General features: G+C 61.2%; 3 protein-coding genes across 24 annotated transcripts in view; 1 reads left to right on the top strand and 2 right to left on the bottom strand.

The window, feature by feature from the left end:
* LOC102092851 (phosphofurin acidic cluster sorting protein 1) overlaps positions 1–1,276 on the top strand; it is a 97,632-nt gene extending 96,356 nt beyond the window's left edge. For 7 of the 8 annotated variants that reach the window (XM_065058968.1, XM_065058967.1, XM_065058969.1 and 4 more), the window contains 2 exons: positions 190–303; positions 403–1,276. In XM_065058968.1, coding sequence (XP_064915040.1) covers positions 190–303; positions 403–518 — 230 coding nt within the window. In that variant the 3' untranslated portion in view covers positions 519–1,276. The remainder of the gene's footprint in view (positions 1–189; positions 304–402) is intronic. The other variant, XR_010471712.1, reaches the window with a different exon arrangement.
* LOC102096835 (cullin-9) lies at positions 8–18,013 on the bottom strand. 15 transcript variants are annotated; one of them, XM_065058956.1, is made up of 31 exons: positions 17,449–18,013; positions 16,170–16,778; positions 13,466–13,620; positions 12,671–13,192; positions 11,900–12,035; positions 11,275–11,465; positions 10,413–10,797; positions 10,002–10,203; positions 9,526–9,733; positions 9,229–9,422; positions 8,869–9,086; positions 8,495–8,729; positions 7,990–8,095; positions 7,441–7,671; positions 7,187–7,277; positions 6,924–7,095; positions 6,606–6,711; positions 6,143–6,238; positions 5,885–6,060; positions 5,532–5,677; positions 5,276–5,452; positions 4,903–5,018; positions 4,221–4,403; positions 3,734–3,891; positions 3,191–3,401; positions 2,934–3,099; positions 2,639–2,784; positions 2,378–2,495; positions 1,780–1,976; positions 1,419–1,699; positions 8–405 (listed from the first exon to the last, which is right to left on the bottom strand). In XM_065058956.1, the coding sequence occupies exons 1-31, from the start codon at positions 17,813–17,815 to the stop codon at positions 399–401; spliced, it is 6,306 nt and encodes a 2,101-aa protein (XP_064915028.1). In that variant the 5' UTR covers positions 17,816–18,013; the 3' UTR covers positions 8–398. The 15 variants fall into 15 exon arrangements, 11 of the variants coding, with proteins under 11 accessions (XP_064915028.1, XP_064915030.1, XP_064915031.1 ...); XM_065058958.1 differs by having other exon boundaries at positions 5,532–5,665; XM_065058959.1 differs by having other exon boundaries at positions 5,532–5,665; positions 7,441–7,668.
* A 153-nt stretch (positions 18,014–18,166) lies between these two features.
* On the bottom strand, positions 18,167–19,866 carry MRPL2 (mitochondrial ribosomal protein L2). Its single transcript, XM_065059017.1, has 6 exons — positions 19,548–19,866; positions 19,318–19,459; positions 19,119–19,234; positions 18,919–19,029; positions 18,501–18,574; positions 18,167–18,411 (listed from the first exon to the last, which is right to left on the bottom strand). The coding sequence occupies exons 1-6, from the start codon at positions 19,828–19,830 to the stop codon at positions 18,199–18,201; spliced, it is 939 nt and encodes a 312-aa protein (XP_064915089.1). The 5' UTR covers positions 19,831–19,866; the 3' UTR covers positions 18,167–18,198.
* Between the last annotated feature and the right edge of the window lie 4 nt (positions 19,867–19,870).

Here is a 19,870-nt window from a genome sequence, read left to right as displayed (position 1 = left end):
CCACCCATGGGTGCTCTCTGGCTGTGGGGCCACAATTTATTGCTAAAAGGGTGCGGGGAGCCCACAGGAGGGCAAGGCTGAGACAACCCAGCAGGGGCCAGTCAGTGCAGCCAGCTCTGGGGTGAGGGCTCCCACGCAGGGCCAGGTGGGGACATCGTAACATTGGTCATATCTGTCCTTGGCCCTCAGTGATGTTCCTGAGCAAGAAACCAAAAGAGAAGGATCTGGAGCCCAAAAGCCAAGTCATCGAAGGGATCACACGCCTCATCTGCACAGCCAAGCACCAGAACACCATGTTGCGAGGTAAGGGGAGGCATAAGCCCCATGGGGCTGGAGGTCTCAGACCCAGAAGTCCAGGCTGCCCGTGGTGGGGCTGCGCCTCACCATACGCTCTCTTCTCAGTCTCTATAGATGGGGTAGAGTGGAATGACGTGAAGTTTTTCCAGCTGGCAGCACAGTGGCCAACGCATGTCAAGTACCTCCCTGTGGGCATCTTTGGCTATTCAAAGAGTGTGTGAGAAGTGGAGAGCAGCCCTGGGATGGGAGCTGCAGAGGGTCACAGGAGCAGATGGAGAGACAGACATGCTCTTGTCCCCTCTCTTTTGCGGCCCAGCCCCTGCCTGCTCTGCAGAGGGAGATAAAACACCTGCACCGCCCCTGTGTGGGCCAAGACCTGTGAAGGTGAGGCCAGTGAGACTGGGTCCATGCACCCTCCAACACCAGCCAGGCCACCATGCCACCTGCCTCCCCTCACCTCCAACAGCAGCCTGGGATGAGGGCTGGCACAGCCAGCAGGGACCCAGTAAGGGCTCTAGCCCCTTCTCTCCCCAGCTCCCCAGCCAGTGGGGCCCAGCTGGGCTGGGCCCAGGCAGGTTCCATGGTGCTGGAGCCAGCAGGATTGCCTGGGAGACAGGGGACAGGTGCTGAGCAGAGCCCACCACCCCCATACTGCCCCTTGCCAGCCCCACTGCCAGCCCCATGCTACTGTGCCTGGCCCTGCCCTGTGGGGCTGAGCCTCAGCAGCTTCTCTAGTCCTGCTGCAGCCCCGCTGCAGAGGCTGGCATTGTGCTGCTGAGCCTGTCCTCAGGCTGCTGGGGGTCAGTGTCATCTCATCCCTTCCTGGCCAGCCCTGCCCCATGGTGCTGCCACGTGGAGGTGTGGCATGGGGGCACCTGTTTTGTTTTTGTTTTTTTTTTTACAAGATTCTATTTTTTTTAAATTTATTGTACGGTTACTTTTTGGGATTAATTTTAATAAATTAATGCTGGTACCATTATGGTGGGGCTGTGTGTATTCCTCTGTGCCTGAGGACACAGCCCAGCACAGGTGGGTGAAAAAAATGGGGACAGGGTCTGGCTACTGCCACCACTCCAGCAAGCACAGCTGTGTTCTCCCAGCCCAGCCAAGTCCTTGTCTACCTGAATGTAGAAAATGTCTGTCTCCTTTCAGCAGAGGCTGGGCGTGCTGCTGTCTTGATCTCTACAGTCTGGAAGGCAACCTGGGGCTGGACCTGAGAGGTAGGGGGTGTTGTGGGTTCAGCAGAGATGTATTCCAAGACATGAGGCCTCTCCTCCTGGCGCCGGAGATAGCCCTGGTTCAGTAAGTGCAGGACACAGGACAGCACGTCCACGCTGTGGCAGCAGAAGCTCAGGAACTGCAGCCCTGGACACAACTCGCCCCTCTGACAGGCATCAATCACCTACAGCAGCAAGGGAGCCCCACACTGCAATGCAGTGCAGCACCCAGGAAAACCCCCTCTCCTCCTCAATCCCTCCATACCCTAAACACCAGGTTGTCAATGTGGAGCTGCTTCTCCACCTTGAGGATGCGGGTGATGAGGCAGCAGAGGACATTCCTCTTCCTTTCCAGGGTGCTGACATCAGCCCTCTCCACCTGCAGGTACCTCTGCTGGGGCAGCAGCCTCAGGTGGCGGCCAGAGGCACAGGCCAGGGCTGCCTGGTTCACCTGCAGCACACCTGGAGCCAGCACCCAGCCCGGGTCAGCCAGGCCCTGAGCTGGGCCCTGAAGGAGCCCCAGGACACACGTGGGGCTGCTGGACCCAGCCATGGGCTTCCTGCTGCGGCCTTCACAGGTGTCGGCCCCATCCCTGTTCCCCACATGTGGCCCCAAGCAACAGTGACACCCACCACCCCTGGCCCTGTTCCCCAACCCTGCACACACACCCGAGACCGACCCACGCTGATACACACCCCACACGTGGCCCCAAGACCAGCCCCACACACAACCCCCAGCCCCCAACTTGAAAGACAGACCTGCACCCCAAACACCCACAGACCCACCCCAGCCCACTCGCTTCCCCTACAAGCTCTGGTACGCTCACCCCAGCACCCCCAGGGGCGCCCAGCCCCACACCCACCTCCTGGCGTGCAGCTCCGCACCAGGACGCCCTCGCCGTGGGTCAGCGGTGTCAGCGCATGGTGCAGCAGCTCAGCAGGGAGCCCGGTGGCCTGCAGCAGGGCCTCCACAGCCACCTCCTGCAGGAGGGCATGGAAAGAAATGGCCGGCCAAGCCCCACCAAACAAGGGGGGCCTCTGCCCCAAACACCCCCGCAGACCCCACCAGAAGGGAGGGAACAACCCTGCTGTGCTCCAGCACCCACCGCAGCACCAGCTCCTACCTCAGCACTGTTGAAGCACAGCAGGATGTACATCTGCAGGGTGGACACGTGGAGGACGCAGTCTCCAAACTGCAGCTCGGCGTGGCCCAGCCATGTCCACTGCAGCCGCCGAGGCTTTGAGCACTCCCAGCCCAGCTGGCTCTGGCCTGCCAGAGACGGCATCAGCGCAGGGCTGGGGCCAGCTCTGCTGGGCACTCCCAGCGCTTCCCAGCACTGCTGCTGCCGCTGGCTGAGCTGCTGAGGGGCAGGCTGGGCACCACGAGACCCCCCGCACACCCACGGCCGCCACACTCACTCCGCCTGCAGAAGGCAGCAAACTCATCCAGGGGGGACCTCAGAGCAGCTGGGAAAAACCTCCCAGGTTCATCCATGTAGCAGAATGGGGACACAGGCCAGCAGCGTGGGGACAGGGCCAGCACCTTCACCTCCGGCACATCTGCCACCGAGGCTGTCCCCAGCACCTGGACATGAGGGCAGCTCAGCACAGGCCCCGGGATCCCTGTGAGGAACGTGGGCAGCCTCCTGCTCTCCCCACCCCACCGGCACGCTCACCTCGTCCAGGCCCGTGTCCAGCTCCACCAGCCACTTGTCCTGCTCCTGCAGCCGGAAGAGGTAAAACTGCTGCTGGAGCTCCTCTGACTCGGCCAAGTTCCTCAGCATCTCCTGGGGGAAGCGGCTGGGGAAGCACAGCCCAATCTGCTCCACGACAGCTCCTTCCAGCCAAGACAGCCCTTGCGCCAGGAGCCGGTCCCCCAGGTAGTGCCTGCCACAGGCCACAGGGTCAGGTCAGGAGCCAGCCCGAGCCCTGTGGCCACCAGCCACCCACCAGCAGACAGAGATGGCCTCAGCCCTCTCCGTGCCAGGCTAGGCAGCACCCGTCTCCCTTCCCTGTCACCAGCAGGGAATGTGCCTCCACAGCCTGGCAGCCCCCACAGGCCCTCACAGCCTTTCCCCTCCCCACACCAGAGATGGGAAAAGCAAGCGGGAGCATCACAGCCACACCAGCCCAGGCTCAGCCACAGCCCCAGTGCCACCTGCACCTCCCTCGCCACGCCACACCAGCCCTCTGGTGCTGTGGAGACATGGCACCCTCACCGGTAGAAGTGCTCGAAGGTGTGAGCAAGCTCCAGGCCACTGAAGACAACAAAGGGCTCCAGGATCTGCTGCAGCTGCTGCAATGGGCCCATGCTGCCTGCAGCCCCCTGCAGCTCCTGGATCTTCCTGTCCAGGTAGCGGGCAAACTGCTCGCTCACCTGCAGAGGAACAGGGCTGGTGCAGAGGGGGCTCACCGGGCGCCAAGGCCGGGCTGGGGAAAAGTCCCTGGGGGGAACAGCCAGGAAACCCTGGGGCTCTTGGGCAGGGGCCAAGGGTGTGCAGGCACCAGCCCAGGACAGCACACAAGCACTCGCAGCTGGGTACCATCCAGGGCCACCACAGGACTCGGTTCCATGACCTGACTGGGGGGCTAAGACACCCCCCACCCGGAGCTCACCCAAGGCTGTGGGCCAGGGCAGCCTCCCAGGCAGTGCCAGCGGCTGGTGACACCGGGGCCCGGCACTGGTGCCACGCTCCCTTGACTCACGTGCAGGGTGGCGAGGAAGGAGAGTTGCAGCAAAGCCCCTGCAAAGCCCTGGCCCAGGGCCAGCATGAAGGCGGCCTGCTGCCCAAAGAGCTCCTCCGTGGCCCCACGCAGGCGCTGGTACAGCCCACAGTATCGCTCCACGAGGTCTGGTGCCTGCCCTGCCACCTCCAAGAACCCCTGCACCTGCGGGGAGGCAGCACAACAGGGGTGAGCCCCACAGTGGGACACGCCTGTGCCCTGCGGGAACCTCCACAGCCCCAGCCTTGCTCTGCTGACACCGGCTGCCTGGGTCCTGGCCAGAGGCCAGCTGGAGGCCCTGGTGCTGTCAGGGGCTGCTGAGCACTTGGGGTGAGGAGGGAGCAGAGCCCGAGGGCTCAGCAGAGGCTGCGGCGGCAGGACAGAAGTGCAGCAGCCACCCAGCAGGAATAAGTTGCCCAACGCTGGACCCATCTCCCAGCCCGGGCACAAGGGCCAGGCTGATGTCTGAGCCCTGCCAGGGTGGCAAGTGCAGCAGGGCTGTCCCCATGCCCCTCCAGGCCCTGCAGAGGCCAGGTACAGCCCCGCACCCCCCCCCACTATCCCAGGGCACCACCAGGCCCTGCTCTCCACTCTTCACAACACCTGCCCAGCACACAGTCCCACATGCCCTTTCTGGCCTCACAACTGGCTGTCCAAGCTCTACCTGCTGCTGCACCACACCACGCCAGCACCGCGAGATGCCCCACAGGCTGCTCGACCTCTCCACCGCTGCCTTTGCAGCTCTGGCTGGCACCTCCTTGTTCTTCCTCTCCTGCCCGCCTGCCAAGGGACAGCCCTGGGCTCAGTGTGGCTCTGTGCGCAGGCTCCACACAGCAACCACAGCAGCCTCCTCCTCTCCCCAAGGGGCAGAGAAGATGCCGGGGAGGCATGGCCGCGATGGGGGCACAGCCACCATTCTTCCCCAGCTCAAGAGCCACAGGACTCTCCTTAGAGCTCCCAGGCAGATCCCCACAGCCACAGCCCAGCACCCGGGACCACCATCCCCCAGCTCCATGGGAGGGCAGCCCCTCACTCACCAGCTGCTCTCGCCTCCTCTGGCTCTGTGCTGCTGGGGTCCACATGCACCAGGAGTTGGGTCAGGCGCCGCACACGGGAACCAAAGACAGCACTGCGGCTGGTGGCACGGCGGGGCAGCTCCACACTCTCCAGGTACTCCCTCAGCAGCCAGGCCAGGGCGCTGATGCCTTCGGGGTCTGCGAGGCCAACCAGACTCAAAGCGGGGTGCCTCAGCCTGAGGCACAGTGTGGATGGGCCCGGGAGAGCACAGGGTACCTGGGCTAATGATGCTCTCCACCAAGGGGTTCACCAGGGCCTCCCAGCACGTCCTGCCCAAGGCCTGGGCTGCCTCATCGTCAGGAAGGAAGCGGTCGGCAAAGCCCTGCTCGTGCCGCAGAGCCTGGTTCAGCCTGCAACAGCAGCTGGGCAGCACACAGTGGGGGACTGCAAGGTGGCCCCGGCCCTCTGGGACTGCTGGCGGCCAGGAGAAGCCAGAGTCCCTCCCTGTCCAGCTGGGACACCCGGCTGCTCCTCTCCCAGCCCTACGGTCCCCCTTGCGGGCTGCCACCACCATCCCCCCAGGCCCTGGGACGCTGGGGTCATGATGACACAGTCGGGAGACAACTCACCGGCCAAAGAGCTGCAGTAGTCGTCCCCGGTCCCAGCAGATCTCCTGGCACCAAGCATGAGCCTGAACAGTGTAGAAGAGGAACGTTCGCCAGCACAGATGCTCCCTGAAGACTGGCCAGAACGTGGGCTTGGGACCCAGCACCTCGATGCCACGCACACGTGTGTCAATGCCGCCCTACAGGAAAGTGTGACCCTTAGCTCCTCCAGCCTGTCCCCGACACCCTACACTGCCAGTTCCTGGCCTCCTGCTCCCCTACCTGCTGGCACCGCTTCACTCGGATCTGGATGACGGGCCAGAAGCGGGTCATGTTCTCCAGCAGGACCACTCTGCTGTCTGAAGGCAGGACGGTCACCTGCAGGCAGACAGTGAGCTCTCAGCACGCCAGGCGGCGAGCACCAGCCACCCTGCGTGCTCCCCAGTCACCCCACATTACAGCCATGAGGTGTGTCCCCCAGCAGCCCCGACACAGCCAAAGGGCGCCCCCGGCAGGGCCCCATTCATGGCTCACAGCCCCAGCGCAGGCTGGGCTGCAGGGCTGCCCCTACCCAGGTCTCCAGCTCCCGTTGCCTACAGCCAGGAGGAGGCTCCCACAGCAGCTCCTGCTGGCCCCAGCTCCCTATGGGCCCCATGGCCAGGGCAACACCTTCACAGGGCACAGCAAGGACCAGCCCACTGCTCCCGTGGGGCCCCATGGCCAGAGCAGCCTGTGCCAAACTCACTGTGTTCAGCTCGGTTCTGATGGTGGTTGGGCTGTCACCCCCCAGCACCACGACACGGGCCGGCATGTAGCTGGAGTCCTCGCTGGCCACCAGCATGCTCATCTCCCTGCAGCACAGCAAACATGGTGCTGCCAAGCTGTCCCCACCCCCCTGCCCTGGCCCCTGCCAGCCCCACACACCGCTGCCCACATCCAGCAGCCCCCAGGATGGGGACCACTGGGGCAGGGCTCACACAGAGCCTCCAAAGCCCTCTCCTCCTTGTACAGCTGCTGGCCCTCCTGGCCCCAAGGCCTCCCAGCCCCGCTGAGCCAGCCCCACCTGACCAGCACCCCACACTGCATGTGCACAGTGATGAAGTGGGAGCCGGTGCTGCCATTTGACTCCCAGTAGGTCTTGGGGTTCCTGTCTGTCAGCTTGCTGGCCCGGTGGGGGTTGGAGGACACCTGCACCTTCTCCCAGCACTTGTCCTCCTTCGCCTCCACGCTGGAGCCTGTGGGGAGCGCACATGGAGCCTCCAGCACATACCTGGCCAGCACATACCAGGCACAGGGCTCCAGATCCCACTCCCTGCTGTCAGTCACCTCGGCACAGGTTGCGCAGAAAGACATCAAAGAAGGGGATGCTGATGGGCTGCTGGCTCCGGCGGTGCTCCTCTATCTGCCCCAACACCAGCTATGGGATGGGTGAGGCTCTTACCAGGGGCCCTGGGTCCTCCTCCCCTTGCCCACCACAGGGCTGGGGCAGGCAGGGAGCAGACGGCTGCCCCTCAGTGCCAGGGACGGCTGGATGCCGCAGGACCCAGAGGCCCAGTGCAGCCGGGCCTTCCCAGGCCTACCTGAATGCAGCCAGCCAAGATGCTGGTTGTCAGCTTCCTGCAGAGGCTGCTGTACTTCTCACAGTCGGTCACCAGGTCGAGCAGGGCTGGTGCCAGTGACGGGGCTGTGCGGTGCTTGTCCAGGGCTTTGGCCAGAGCCTCACGAGAGCCCGCATGGCACATCACCGCAGCACAGTCCTTGCTGGCACTGGCCAGGCGGTGCAGGAAGCCCACAACCTCCTGCACCACCTGCTGAGCGGCAGCCATGAGTGGCCAGGCTGGCACCAGGAGCCCTCCAGCCCCAGCAGCGGGTGCTGCAGGGCTCCATCCCCCTCACCCTGACACTGCAGCGGGGCTCGCCAGAGCCCAGCCAGGCATAGCACTGGGCACACTGGCCACGAGGATGTGGCCATGGCCAGGATGGCCACTGCCCCCCTCTCCCAGCGCGTTAGCCATGGCACACTGAACTCCAGCAGGCAGGGACCTGCTTCACCAACACTGGGCCCAGCCAACGCACAGCACAGCCACCAAAGCTGCCCCTGCCCGCCGGGAGTCCCGCAGCCTCCTTACCTCCCCATCGCTGCTGTGCGCACTCAGGGAGAACAAACAGGGCTCCACACACTCGTGCCAGGGCAGCACATCCTCCTGGTAACCCTCCAGGAACTTGTTCAGGATCCTGAGTGACAGGGGGCCAACTCAAGCTGGGGCACAGACAGCAGTGCCAGGGGGAGCCCTGCTCCCTACCCCTCTGACAAAGCCAGCACTCCACATGGACCGGGAGCCAAGGCTCCCCAGGCATCTCGGACACCACACCAGCACCCAGGCATCTGCTGCACTGCCCTGGCGTGTCCCAAACAGCATCCAGGCATGTGCTGCTCTGTCCCACGTGGCACCGTGCCCTGGGACACGCAATCAGCACCTGTGGATGTGCTGGGGTGCACCTACCCTGGCCCACAGTCAAAAGTTGAACAGCCCCACCAGCACCGACACATGTGCTGTGTCCTGCAAACATCGCCATGAGCACTCACACCTGCTGCAGAGGACCCAGACCCCCCAAGGATGCTCAGGGACCCACCTGAGGATGCTCAAGCTCATGGCCTTCTCTGTCCCCAGCAGCTTCAAGCTGCGCAGCAGCAGCCTGAAGCACCCGTGGTCCTGCAGCAGCCGGGCTGCCTCACCAGAGGGGACAGGACCTTCGGCACAGAGCTGCCGCTCCAGGACCACCACCACCTCCTTGGACAAGGTGCTGTTGTCCCCCAGGCTGCCCAGCAGTGTCTGCATGTCCCCCAGGCCCAGTGGCACCTCTCTGCCTGCCAGGACAGGGACATACAGGCCTGGCCCAGGCACTCACAGGAGCCATGCCATGGGGTGCTCTGCCCCACAGGCGAGGCAAGCCGTGCCCGCTGCGTCCCGGGGCCGGGGCACAGTGGGGCTTTGGGTGCACGGTACCTGCCATCTCCAGGCACAGAGGTAGCCGGTGCTCTGCCAGGCGGTTGATGGTGCTGAGGGCCAGCATGGCCTGAGGGCAGCCAGTGCTCTGCTTGTCCCACCAGCAGCTCTGCAGCACCGTGTGGAGGTCACAGCTCACCAGCTGCTCTGCCAGGCCCCGGTGGCCGTCAATCAGCATGTTCACCACCAGCAACCCATTCTGCACGCCTGAGGAGCCCCTGCAGGGACAGAGCCATGCAGGTGCCTTCCTCCCCCCAGCACAGAGCCTCCCCTGCACCCACAAGCCACCTGCCTGCCTTGCCCGACTCTCAACACAGAGGGTCCCCCCGCCCCCAGCCACTGCCCTCGCTCTGCCCCTACCCTGGCACCCTCTGCATGGTGCTCATGGCAGCAGGGATGGCACTCAGCAGGCTTGCCGAGCCCTCGCTGGAAGCAGAGCCGATGCTGGCAAAGATCTCTCGCATCATCTGCATGTCAGCCTGGTTCAGGGGCAAGACCTTCCCACTGGTGCCTTCTGGCTCGCCAGCCACAGCTCCCACCAGCACCTTCAGGGCCTGCAAGGTCCAAGCAATCAGGAGGGCAGTGGGCATCTTCGCCACACCTGGGCAAGCCAGTGCCCTTCCTGCCCGCCTCCAGCATATCCTCTGCCACACTCACCGCCAGGCCGGCCTGCTGCACCAGGGCAGAGGAGGCGTGCTGCTGCATGCCTGCCAGCACGGCCCACACACCACCCTCCGTGGCAAATGCCATGCGCCAGTCGTATTTCATCATCAGCATGGCCAGCAGCCGCAGCGTCACTGCCACCAGGGCCTTCTCTGCCACCTCAGTGCTCAGCAGCTCCACCACCGCCTTCACCAGCTTCTCCCTGCACAGGAAAGGATGCCTCAGGAGCAGCTGCCTGGCACTGCTGCTGGCACAACAGCACCCCGGGCACTGCCAGCCACCTTCACCCTGTCCACATGGCTCTACCGCAGCTGGGTCAGCCCCAGGAACAAAAGGACACAAGATCCACCACTCTTGCCTTCACACTCCCACTGCCACCATCTGCACTCCCACTTCCAGCACTGGCCCCCATCCTGCCAACACAGCCCTCCACAACCAGCAGGATGGGTGTGCAGCACACCATGGCTCACCCAACACTCCTGGTGCCCAGCCCACCCTGGACTTTGCTGACTCGCGGCTCAGGCTCAGGCTCCTCCTCCAGGATCTTCATGATGTGCTTAAGCCCGGCTAAGCACAGTCCCAGCTCTGAGCTGCTGCTCTGGATCACGTCCACCACGGCTGCCATCTTGGCCAGCGAGCCCCTCTCGCTCGCCTCATCGGAGCTGCCCAGCACTGGCGGGAGGGAGGCAGAGACACGGGCACATCAGGGCAGCAGTGACGCCCCAGTACCTCCCATAGCACTGAGCACTCACAGAACCAGCACCCACGAGCTCCCCCCTCTCCGGGCAACCCCCAGGTGCCCTGCCCAGAGCCTTCCTCCGCTATGGCAATGAGCCACCTCCAGCTCCATGTGGGTGCCCCAGTGCATCGCAGGCCATTACCTCTGATCTGCTCCTCTGGCACCTCTGGGAAGAACAGACCTTCTCTCTCAAGGAGCTCATTAAACAGCTGGGAATCTGACTTAGCCACCGCAGCGAGGGCATGAGGTGGCACTATCGATGCAGAAAGCTCTTCTTTCGCTGCCTTGGCCATTGTGATTTCAGGGTCAGTGCTCCTGCAGCCAGCACCCTCCGAGGACACTGCAGTGTTCAACCTGGCATCCTGCTCAGCCCTCCTACCAAGGAAGTATTTGGTGTAGATGTGGGACCCTCGCAGGTCACGCTGGATGCTGCGCTGGCACTTCTTCTCCAAGACCCGCAGCACCTTCTGGGCCAGCTCCACAGGTACCGATAGCTGGATCAGGGCTTCTTCATCCACCTCCGACAGCTGGACAGATGAGGTCAAGTTCACCATCAGGCACTCACTACCCCATGCCCCTCCTGACAGCCAGTGCCAAAACAGACAGAAAGGCTGCACCACCAGGGGCCTTCAGGGCCACTCCCCAGTGCCACCCTCCCCTGGCTGTCCCCAACCCAACCGCCACCAGCCCAGACCTCCCACCTGCACTCACCACCCAACCACAAACAGCAGAATCACCCCATAGGCTTGTCTCACCTACCCAAACCTCCCTGGACACTGTACTCTTCCAGGGTCATGGGAGATTGCATTTTCTCTCTTTCACCCCTTTGCTGTGCCCAGCTCCCCACACATCCACCATCCCTCACTTACCCATTTCAGTCCCATTTCTGCCCCATTCAGGCTGTCCCTGCACTGCTCACGCTTGTTGTCTCATCCTCTGGGATCAGTCGCTTCACTCTCTTCCTCCCTCCCTCCCATTTGCCCACTGCAGGCTCTGCCCCACACCTGCTCCCCCTGGTCCTGCTGGATGAGACAGATGATCTCCTTCTGCCCTTGTGCTTCCAGCTTCTTCACGAAGAAGAGCAGCTCCCACCACTCAGAACGGCTCAGGACCTCTGAAGCCTTGGACGGCTGCTCGCGCAGGTATGGCAGGGAGTACAGCCCCCCAAAGGGCTTGCAGAAAAACGGCTGCGCAACTGCAGGAGAGCAGAGTAAGGACAGGCACTGACAGCCCTGCCAACCTCCCCATCCTCTGCTGCACACCCCGTGCTCCCCAGGGAAAGAGCTCATGCAGAACATCTGGGCAGAAGAGATTCCCACTGTCCCACAGCCTGCTATGATAAAGGGAGGTGACAGGAAGGCAGTGAGCGGGGGAACAATCTGGGAGGAGACCCTAGAGAAGCTGTAGAGATGGGGATAAACATCTTCGCTTGAACCTCTTTGGGCTGTATAACGTTAAAAGCACAAGCTCAAAATGGGCACCTCTAGTTCACTGGTCCTCCAGCCTGTTCCCACAGTGCCTGGAGCAGCCAGGGCAATGCACTGGGACACCCACCACCTGCAGAATCCAGTGTGCAGCTGCAGAACCGCTGCAAAGAAAAGCTGCAGGCACAGCTGGCAGGCTGCTTACCTCCTGCCAGCTTGTAGTTGTGTGTCAGGGCAGACATCTTTTCCTGGCCCTCATGCTCCTCTTGTCCTGCACGGCCAATGATCTCCACCATGTGCCAGTGAACCCAGTATGTACAGCCCAGGGCTTGCCAGTGCACCTGAATCATAGAATGATTTGGGTTGGAAGGAACCTTAAAGTTCATCTAATTCCAACACCCTTGCCATGGGCAGGAACACCTTCCACTAGGCCAGGTTGCTCAAAGCTCTGTCCAGCCTGGCCCTGAACACTTCCAGACACCGGGCACCCACAGCTTCTCTGGGCAACCTGTTCCAGTGCCTCATCACCCTCATAGTGAAGAATTTCTTCCTTATAGCTAATGTAAATCTACCCTCAATCCATTTATAGCTGTTACCCCTTATCAATCACTACATGCCCTTGTAAAATGGTGCTCTCCAGCTTTCCTGTAGGTCTGCTTTGGGTACTGAAAGGCCTCAATCAGGTCTCCCCAGAGTATTCTCTTCTCCAGACTGAACAGCCCCAACTTTCTTAGCCTGTCTTCTACCATAATACTTCTCCAACACAAATATATATGTTTATCAAGGGGCAGCTAGCCATTATGATGAACAGTAAATTTATGTATTTTTTTACATAATTCTGAGGAGAAGAGCTCAACACGCACCAGCTGAGGGTAAGCAAGCCCAACCCTGCTGCTCCCACACAAGGCTGTGTGTCTCCAACAGCACAACAGAGCAGAGAGGGCCCGCGACAGCCCCTGCCTCCCAGCAGAAGTACCTGCACTGGTGGCATGCCATCGTTGCTCTGGCGAAAGTCGCCCTCGTCACCTGCGCTGACCTGCTCATAGTCCTCCAGCATCCGCACCCGCATGCCACGCACCAGTGTTGCCTGCACATATTCCACGTAGCTGCTGCGGCTTGGGAAGGCTGAGCGCGTCTTGAAGATGCTGAGGGGCTCTTTTGGTGGGGGAGTGAGGGCTGCTTGCGCAGTGGTGCAGGATGTGGCCCCATGCTGGAAGATGGAACGGGTGGTGCGAGGCTGCAGCTCCTGTCTGGGCAGCGGTTCTGGCTTGTGGCCATGGTCCCAGCCCATCACGTGCACCAGCTCCAAGATGAGGTTTGCCATGGCCATGCTGAACTCAAACTCCTGCTTCACACGGCTTCTCTCCTCAGGGAACAGGCTGGGCACAGCACAGTCCTGCTGCTGCCCTCCCTGCTCCCCGTCACTGCTGAGCTTGTCCAGGAGAGACGTGACACACAGGTAGTGTTTCACCAGGATGAAGAGCAGTTTCCCAGGGATCTGCAACAAGCACAGCTGTCAGACTCCAGCCAGCAGAGCGCCTCCAGCCCCCACTTCATCTCCCGGCTCAGAGACAAGGCTCTCCCCTTGCCTCCCCACCACCCCCAAGCCTCAAGCCAGGCCCAGATCCCGTGCCAGCTCTCCCTATACCCAGTCCTGCTCAGTGATGACTGCCCTCCTGTCTCAAACAAGGACCCCAGCTCTGGCCACTCGCTCTCACCCCTCCTGACCCCTGAAGCCCACAGGCCCCAGGCTGGCAGGGCCTGCCGCTACCTGGGGAATGTGGATCCCCTCAAAGGACATGTGGTGCTCTTCAGAAGATGTTGTCTCAGCGAACAGCTCCAGCAAGGTGTAGCGACTGTCAAAGTCCATGTGCTGCTCAATGCCATCCTGTTGGCTCAGGGACAGCAAGACATAGGCCCAGCTCCCTGCAACAACAGAAACCCTTCAGGGTCCTAAAGATAACCCTCACCCCCCCTCCCACCTCATTGAATGAGACAGACTCACAGGCAAGAACAGCTTCGCTGCTCAGTGCAATCCAGAACCATGTTCTGTCCTTTAATCTGGATTAGCAAAATTTTACTCCACTGAATATCACTGGCATTTTATCCAGCCCTAACACTGCAAGATTCCCCCGAAGCAGCCAACCCAGATAACTGACTCCAGAATAGGGTTCCTGGGAAGAAAGAAAGTGATGTTTAAATCCAACTCAGCCTCCCATCTGCCCCACTGCAGAGCCACATGAACTCAGACACTAGGACAGGGAAAGCAGGACCTCTTGTGGGACACACCACCACCAGCACCCTTCCAGGTGCACACAAGCCCCATTGGGCACTTCCAGGCCACAGCAACTCTTCTCAAATGAGAAGACAGGGTGAGGACCAGTGCTCTACCCACCGAGGCTCTGCTAAGCCCGTCAGCACAAGTTTTCATTGTAAGGGTATGTGGAAGGAGACCAGATTGTGTCTGGTCAAGTACCTTTTCACTGTAAAAAGGGATACTAAGTAGGAAACCATAAACAAGAACACAAAGAATCAAAACCTGACAAACACTAATAGAAACAGTGAGGAGAAACAAATCTGGTCAGTCACACTAATAGGTAAGGACATCTGGAGTGTGAGAATTATTATTTTTCAGTAAAATTATCTGGCTAAGGACCTTGTCAAATCAGGATGACAATGAAAAGAAGGGAGACAAACACATAGAGACATAAAACTTGAAGACATAATCAGAAACAAACCCAGTCAGCTGCATTAACTGATGGACTATGAAGAAACTGCAGGCAAACTGGGACTTTGCAACTGATAAGGATGTAACGCTGGGGGTCCAGGATGTTGGAGGGTGCTCGGTGGAACTGTGTCCACCCATGGGGCACTGTGCCTGGGAAGGGAACTTGCAAGGAACACCGAGGGGGTGCTCAGAAAGGAGTATAAAAGCAGCCAGTTGTGTAAACTACGGCTGGTCAGTGCTCTTGTCTGAGCCCTGCACCTGACCACTGCCATTTGTCTTACTTTCTTACATCTTCTTAGTAAATCTTTTATCTCTCTCTCTACCCCACGTGTGTGTGCTGCTAGGACTGAATGCCAGCTACTGGAAAGACCTGCATGTGCATGAATGGAGTTTGGTGACAGCAACTGGAGCCTGACTGGGTTTATGGGAGCCATGTGGCCTGTGGTGTTCATGACCGGAGTGACCGAGGGTCCTGAAATCAGCAGCTGGAGGGGCTATTGCCCTCTAGATCTTGGAGGGGTCCCATAAACTTTGAGACTGGAGTGCCAGCTACTGGGGAGACTGGCACAGAGTGGACTGGGTGCCAGTTACTGGAGTGAGACTGGGGGTGTGGGCACCCATGGTCTGTGGTGCCAGCTACTAGACTGAGTAGGAGAGTACCAGTGCTGGCGACTGGAGGTGTGGTCCTTGGCCATCAGCCACTGGGAAGGGAAAGGCACATGTACCAAAACACAGCTGCTGGGAGGAAGCGAGGAGCTCAGCGCCAGCAGCTGAAGCAGGACTGCAGTGCATGCTCCTGGTGGAGTGAGGATGAACATCTGTATCTTCCCAAGTCCTGCTGTGCATGATGTTTGCATGTAATCTATGAGCAAAACTTCACACTGGACAAGCTGACAAGTAGGAGGCCCTGGTTCAGGCCGGGATATGAAGTGGATAGTGGTCTGTGCTGGAACTCCAAAGGGATTTGTGAACATGGACTGCATGAGGGACAAGAGTCTGAGTGCTACATGTTTGCTAGCGAGCATCGAATGGAGCAGCCGGTGCCCTTGAGCCTGGGGTGGGTGGTGGGGCTCAGATCCAGGCAGGGGTGCCAGGCAGACAGAGGGGCCATGTTGGTACTCAAAGGATCCATGAGTGCTTGTGAACCTGGAGAGTGCTGTGTGTGCTGGCATGAGTGACCTTCTGTCTCTGCCAGCTGAAGAGGGGAAGGGGACTCAGCTGTCTGTGCTTGTGTTTGTGTGAGTCCCACAGGCAGGTGCTGTTGAAGGCAGCACCTTGTCTGTGGCTGGCCATGCCAGTGTCCTGTGTGTGTCCGTGTGTCTCTGGGATGGTGCTCAGCTTTGCTGAGTTGAACCTGCAAACTGGTTGAACCTGCAAACAAGAAAGTGGCAGCTGCATCTCTCAGCCTGAGGGACCCCAGATCCCCAGGCTGCGCTCCAGTGGTGGGGCAAGAGAGATGCTGGGCCTGCTGGAAGAGGCAGCCACCCCTAACATCCCTTAACACTCCTAAGAGTTAATCAGCATCCCAGCTCAGGAATCTGTCAGGGAAAAGAGCTCCCAAGTCTCAGAGCACCCCAGACAACTATGACCGAGAAGCCGCTTGGAAGCTCCAGTCTGATTCTTCCCCTTTTGCCAACAAGCCCCAAGACACACTGCTTCCCAAGCAGCCCACACCTACAAAAGGATCAGCACCCCTCAGCTGCCCAGCAGCACCTCCTCAGTGGCACTGAGCACTAGCAGCCCCCACCTGCATCATGCGAAGCCAGGGCCCTCAGCATGTTGCCAGCACTGTGGCGGATTTGCTTCTCCTTGTGGCACAGCATCTTCATCAGCAAGTCCAGGGCTCCCGTCTCCTTGAAGGCACTTGCCAGCGAGCCAATGCTGGCATAAGCACTCAGGACGTGGATGGTGTTGAGGATGAAGGACTCAGGGGCCCCACTCTTGCTCATCTGCCGCCTGGCTCGCTGCACCAGGCTCCTGACATCAGCCTTCATCTCCAGCAATGAGGCTTCATCCACTGGGACATCTGCAGTAAATGGGCTGGCTGCCTTCTCCTCTTTCACCCACTGCCCTTCCAGCTTTCTCTTGCCCAGCAGCGTTGGGCAGGTGGCACAGACCTCTTCTGCAGACATCCACATGGAGATGTTCTCTGGCTTGGTCTCCGCACAGGAGGCACCGTTGCCTCCCACTGCTCTCTCTTCCAAGCTGACAATACTCCACTGGATCAGGTATTCGGGTTGGCCGTCCTGGCCCCGTCGCTGCCGGAGCAGCTCCTGTGGGTAGGCCTGCAGCTTGGGTCCCAGGTGCACAAGCAGGTTGCCATTGTGCCTCTCGTTCACCATGGCAGGAAAAGTGCCTGCAGAGACAGAGGGGAAGCAGGAGCTGCAGAGGTGGCTGAGGCACAGGCTTTGCTATGGCTATAGATCCATGATCCTGTGGGTCACAGTGCTTGTAACATGGCAGTGTAAGAGAAATAAAACGTGTTATTGTACTGGCTGTGCTCAAGGTCAATGCTCTAAGACTCTAATACAAGAGAGCTAACAAATGAGATTCAGCTCACTTTCTCTCTGGAAAATAGATACATGCAGCAACAACACAACAGGGCAGGACATCGTGAGCTTTTAACTGTTGAACAGGCTGCAGGCACGGCAGGAACACTGGCAGCAGTGCTCGAAGAGGGCAGGTCTTCCCGGGAAACTCAGCAGTAAAGCCTGGCAGAGCCCTCCAAGCGAGGGCTTGTTCTGGAGGGCTCCGCTGCACAGCGCCGCGCCGGGACACCACGCACGCCATCACCAGGCTGTGCCCCGGCTCCCAGAACACGCCCGCCGGAGACGGGCTGCGCGGCCCCACAGCCACCGGGGAGCGGCCTTGCGAGCTGAGGACAGAAATAAAGCTCCTTCTTGGCGTGGACCACGCGAGCTCCCAGGGCACAAAAAGCGTCCGGTCCTGCCCGGCCCGGCCCGGTCCGGCCCAGCCCAGCTGCCGCAGCCCCTCCCCAGCCTCGTCCGCGGGACGGGCTGCCTCACCTCGGGGCTCCAGTACCGGGGCCTCCCACAGGGCTTCCCAAACACGATAAGGCCTGGGACCGCCCCAGAACAGCAGCGCTGGAGGCGCGGGCCCAGCCCGGCCCGTCCCCGTCCGGCCGCTCCCCTCTACCTCCGGCGCCACACCCGGGTGGGCGGGCGCGCATGCGCAGGGGCCCGTCCGAACGGGAGCCGCGCGGAGCCAAACGCCGCCCGGGCGGGGGCGCGCGGGACCCAGGACGACCGGGATGGCCGCACTGGGGGCTGCGTGAGGCGCGGCTGTGGCCCAGGAGACAGCGGGCTTGGTCAGTGTGGGACGGGAAGCGCAGGGCAGCCGGTGGCAGAAGGGGCTGGGGGTCAGCAAGGGCATTACTGAGGCTGGGAGACGCTGAGCTCTGTGATCCCCAGCTGCACAGCAGGTCACCCTGTCCGGCAGCCCCCTTCCTGCCTTACCACAGGGCTGCCTGCTTGCCTCCAATGCTCCACAAGCTGAGGGCAGGGACAGAGCCCAGCTGTCCTTGTCAGGCTAGGCACAATTGTACAGAGCTCTGTTTGACCTTATCAGGATCCACTCCAAACTCAAGCCAAGTCAGCCCAGAGCCCTGCGTTCATCTCTCCTAACAGCCAGAGTGCCACCAGGGGCTGAACACAGCCAAACACATCCCATAGGTAGAGCACCCTGAGGCCCCATGCAGAGAAGGCAGCAGCAACATGACAGCAGTGGCATGGAGAATGCTTTATTGATCCCCAGCATCACTCCTGTGCTGTAACCCGTGGCAGATTGACGTAGCTCTTCATGGGTGGGAGAGGCTTGATCTTGCGCCCAGCCCAGCCTCCCTTGCGATGCCACAAGCCTGTGTGCGGACGCTTGCCCAGCCAGCGGTTCCGGCCCGCTTTGCCGATCACCCGCTTGTTGTGGTCAACATTGGACACACGGCCCACCGTGGCCACACATGTGTCCAGCACCTAGGGTACAGAGAAGAGCTGAAGGCCTCCTGGAGGATGCATGGCCATGTGCTCAGTCAGTCAGGTCAGGGACATCACATCTTCTCTACCTGCATATGCCTCTTGGAGGGCAGCTGCACGATGGCAGTCCCATTCACTTTCCTCAGCAGCACCCCACAAGTCCCTGCAGCAGACAAGGGCAGAGTCAGCAGCTACTCCAAGCAGCAGGACAAAGTATCCCACCCTGTGATGAGCACAGCCCCATGCTGGGAACTCCCCAAAGCCCCCACCATTGCCCTTCATGCAGCACTTCTTACTGAAGACAAGACCCCAAGGCAACCCCAGGAAGCAACAGGACAGAGGTGCCACCCGCTCTGTGGAGGGCTGTTTAACACCTTCATGTGGGGAGACGAGAGGACAGCAACTCCCTGTCACTAGCCACTCAGAGCTGTGCTCCCTTGCCCCCCTCTCCTTCTGTGTTAAGCCAAAGCTGGCTACAGATGGTGGGTCCCCTACCCAGAAACTCACCAGCTGCCCGGATGTACTGTGCTCCCTTCCCAGGGTGGCTCTCCAGGTTGCAGATCAGTGTGCCCACAGGCAAAGCACCCAGCCGATAGGCATCCCCTTCGTTGGCTGACACTGGAAGACAGAGGCTGATAATCTGAGCATGGAGCAGTCAATGAGCCCCTGGCAGGGCCATCATGGTCACCCCTTGCCCCTGCATGCACCTGCCATCCTGCCGATGTGAGAGGAGTTCTTGATGATGTCCCCTGGCTGCATGTTCTCCGTAGCAATGATCCAGCGCTTACGGTTACCACCGGCCACCAGAGCAATGTCAGCCGACCTGCACAGGGAACCCACGCTGGGCAGGGCTCACCTCGGGCACAATCGCGGGGGCCCGGGGCCGAGCCTGCACCCCGCACTTGCCTGCAAGGGTCGTATCGGACACTGATGACCTTCTCAGAGAAAGACTCCTGCGAGGCCCCATCCTCGTAGCGCAGCCGCTGGAAATCGATCATGCGGTACCGTCGCTTGTGTCCCCCGCCGATCCCCCGCACCCGGATGCGGCCTGCGGGACAGGGGAGCGGCTGCACACCCACCCTGCCGGCCCCAGGCGACCACCGCGGGGCCCTGCCCGCTCCCGGTCACTCGCCCACCTGTGTGGTCGCGGCCGCCCGTCTTCTTCATGCCCACGGGCCGCACCGTGTACTTCACCCGGCACTTCCACATGGGGTCGGTAGTGTAGCGCGGCGCCGAGCCGCTCAGCCCGCGGCGGACAGCCGCCAGCGGCCTCCCCGGTAGGCAGGGCGGGGGGCCGGGCAGTGGGGCGAGAGGCAGGGCGAGAGGCAATGCGGGGAGCCTGGCGCGACGCGGCGCGGCCGACAGCAGGAGCGCCCCGAAGGCTCGGCATAGCCCCATCGCCATCGCCCCCGCCGCCATGGCGCCTGTGCCGCAGGGCGGGGACTCCAACGGAAGCTGC

Source organism: Columba livia, chromosome 3, assembly GCF_036013475.1.
Source record: "Columba livia isolate bColLiv1 breed racing homer chromosome 3, bColLiv1.pat.W.v2, whole genome shotgun sequence".
Classification (NCBI taxonomy): domain Eukaryota; kingdom Metazoa; phylum Chordata; class Aves; order Columbiformes; family Columbidae; genus Columba; species Columba livia.
This window is presented reverse-complemented; position numbering and strand designations above follow the sequence as displayed.

Excerpts from the sequence above, each read along its gene's own strand:
- LOC102096835 (XM_065058952.1), bottom strand. The coding sequence starts at position 17,815 with ATGCCCTTGCTGACCCCCAGCCCCTTCTGCCACCGGCTGCCCTGCGCT. Across the intron at positions 6,712-6,923 it reads CAGTGTGGGGTGCTGGTCAG|GGAGATGAGCATGCTGGTGG; the intron begins GTGGGGCTGGCT and ends GCTGTGCTGCAG. Across the intron at positions 4,404-5,275 it reads AGAGGAGGCGAGAGCAGCTG|GTGCAGGGGTTCTTGGAGGT; the intron begins GTGAGTGAGGGG and ends GCCTCCCCGCAG.
- MRPL2 (XM_065059017.1), bottom strand. The coding sequence starts at position 19,830 with ATGGCGGCGGGGGCGATGGCGATGGGGCTATGCCGAGCCTTCGGGGCG. Across the intron at positions 19,030-19,118 it reads TCACATCGGCAGGATGGCAG|TGTCAGCCAACGAAGGGGAT; the intron begins GTGCATGCAGGG and ends TCTGTCTTCCAG. Across the intron at positions 18,412-18,500 it reads CCTCCAAGAGGCATATGCAG|GTGCTGGACACATGTGTGGC; the intron begins GTAGAGAAGATG and ends TCTGTACCCTAG.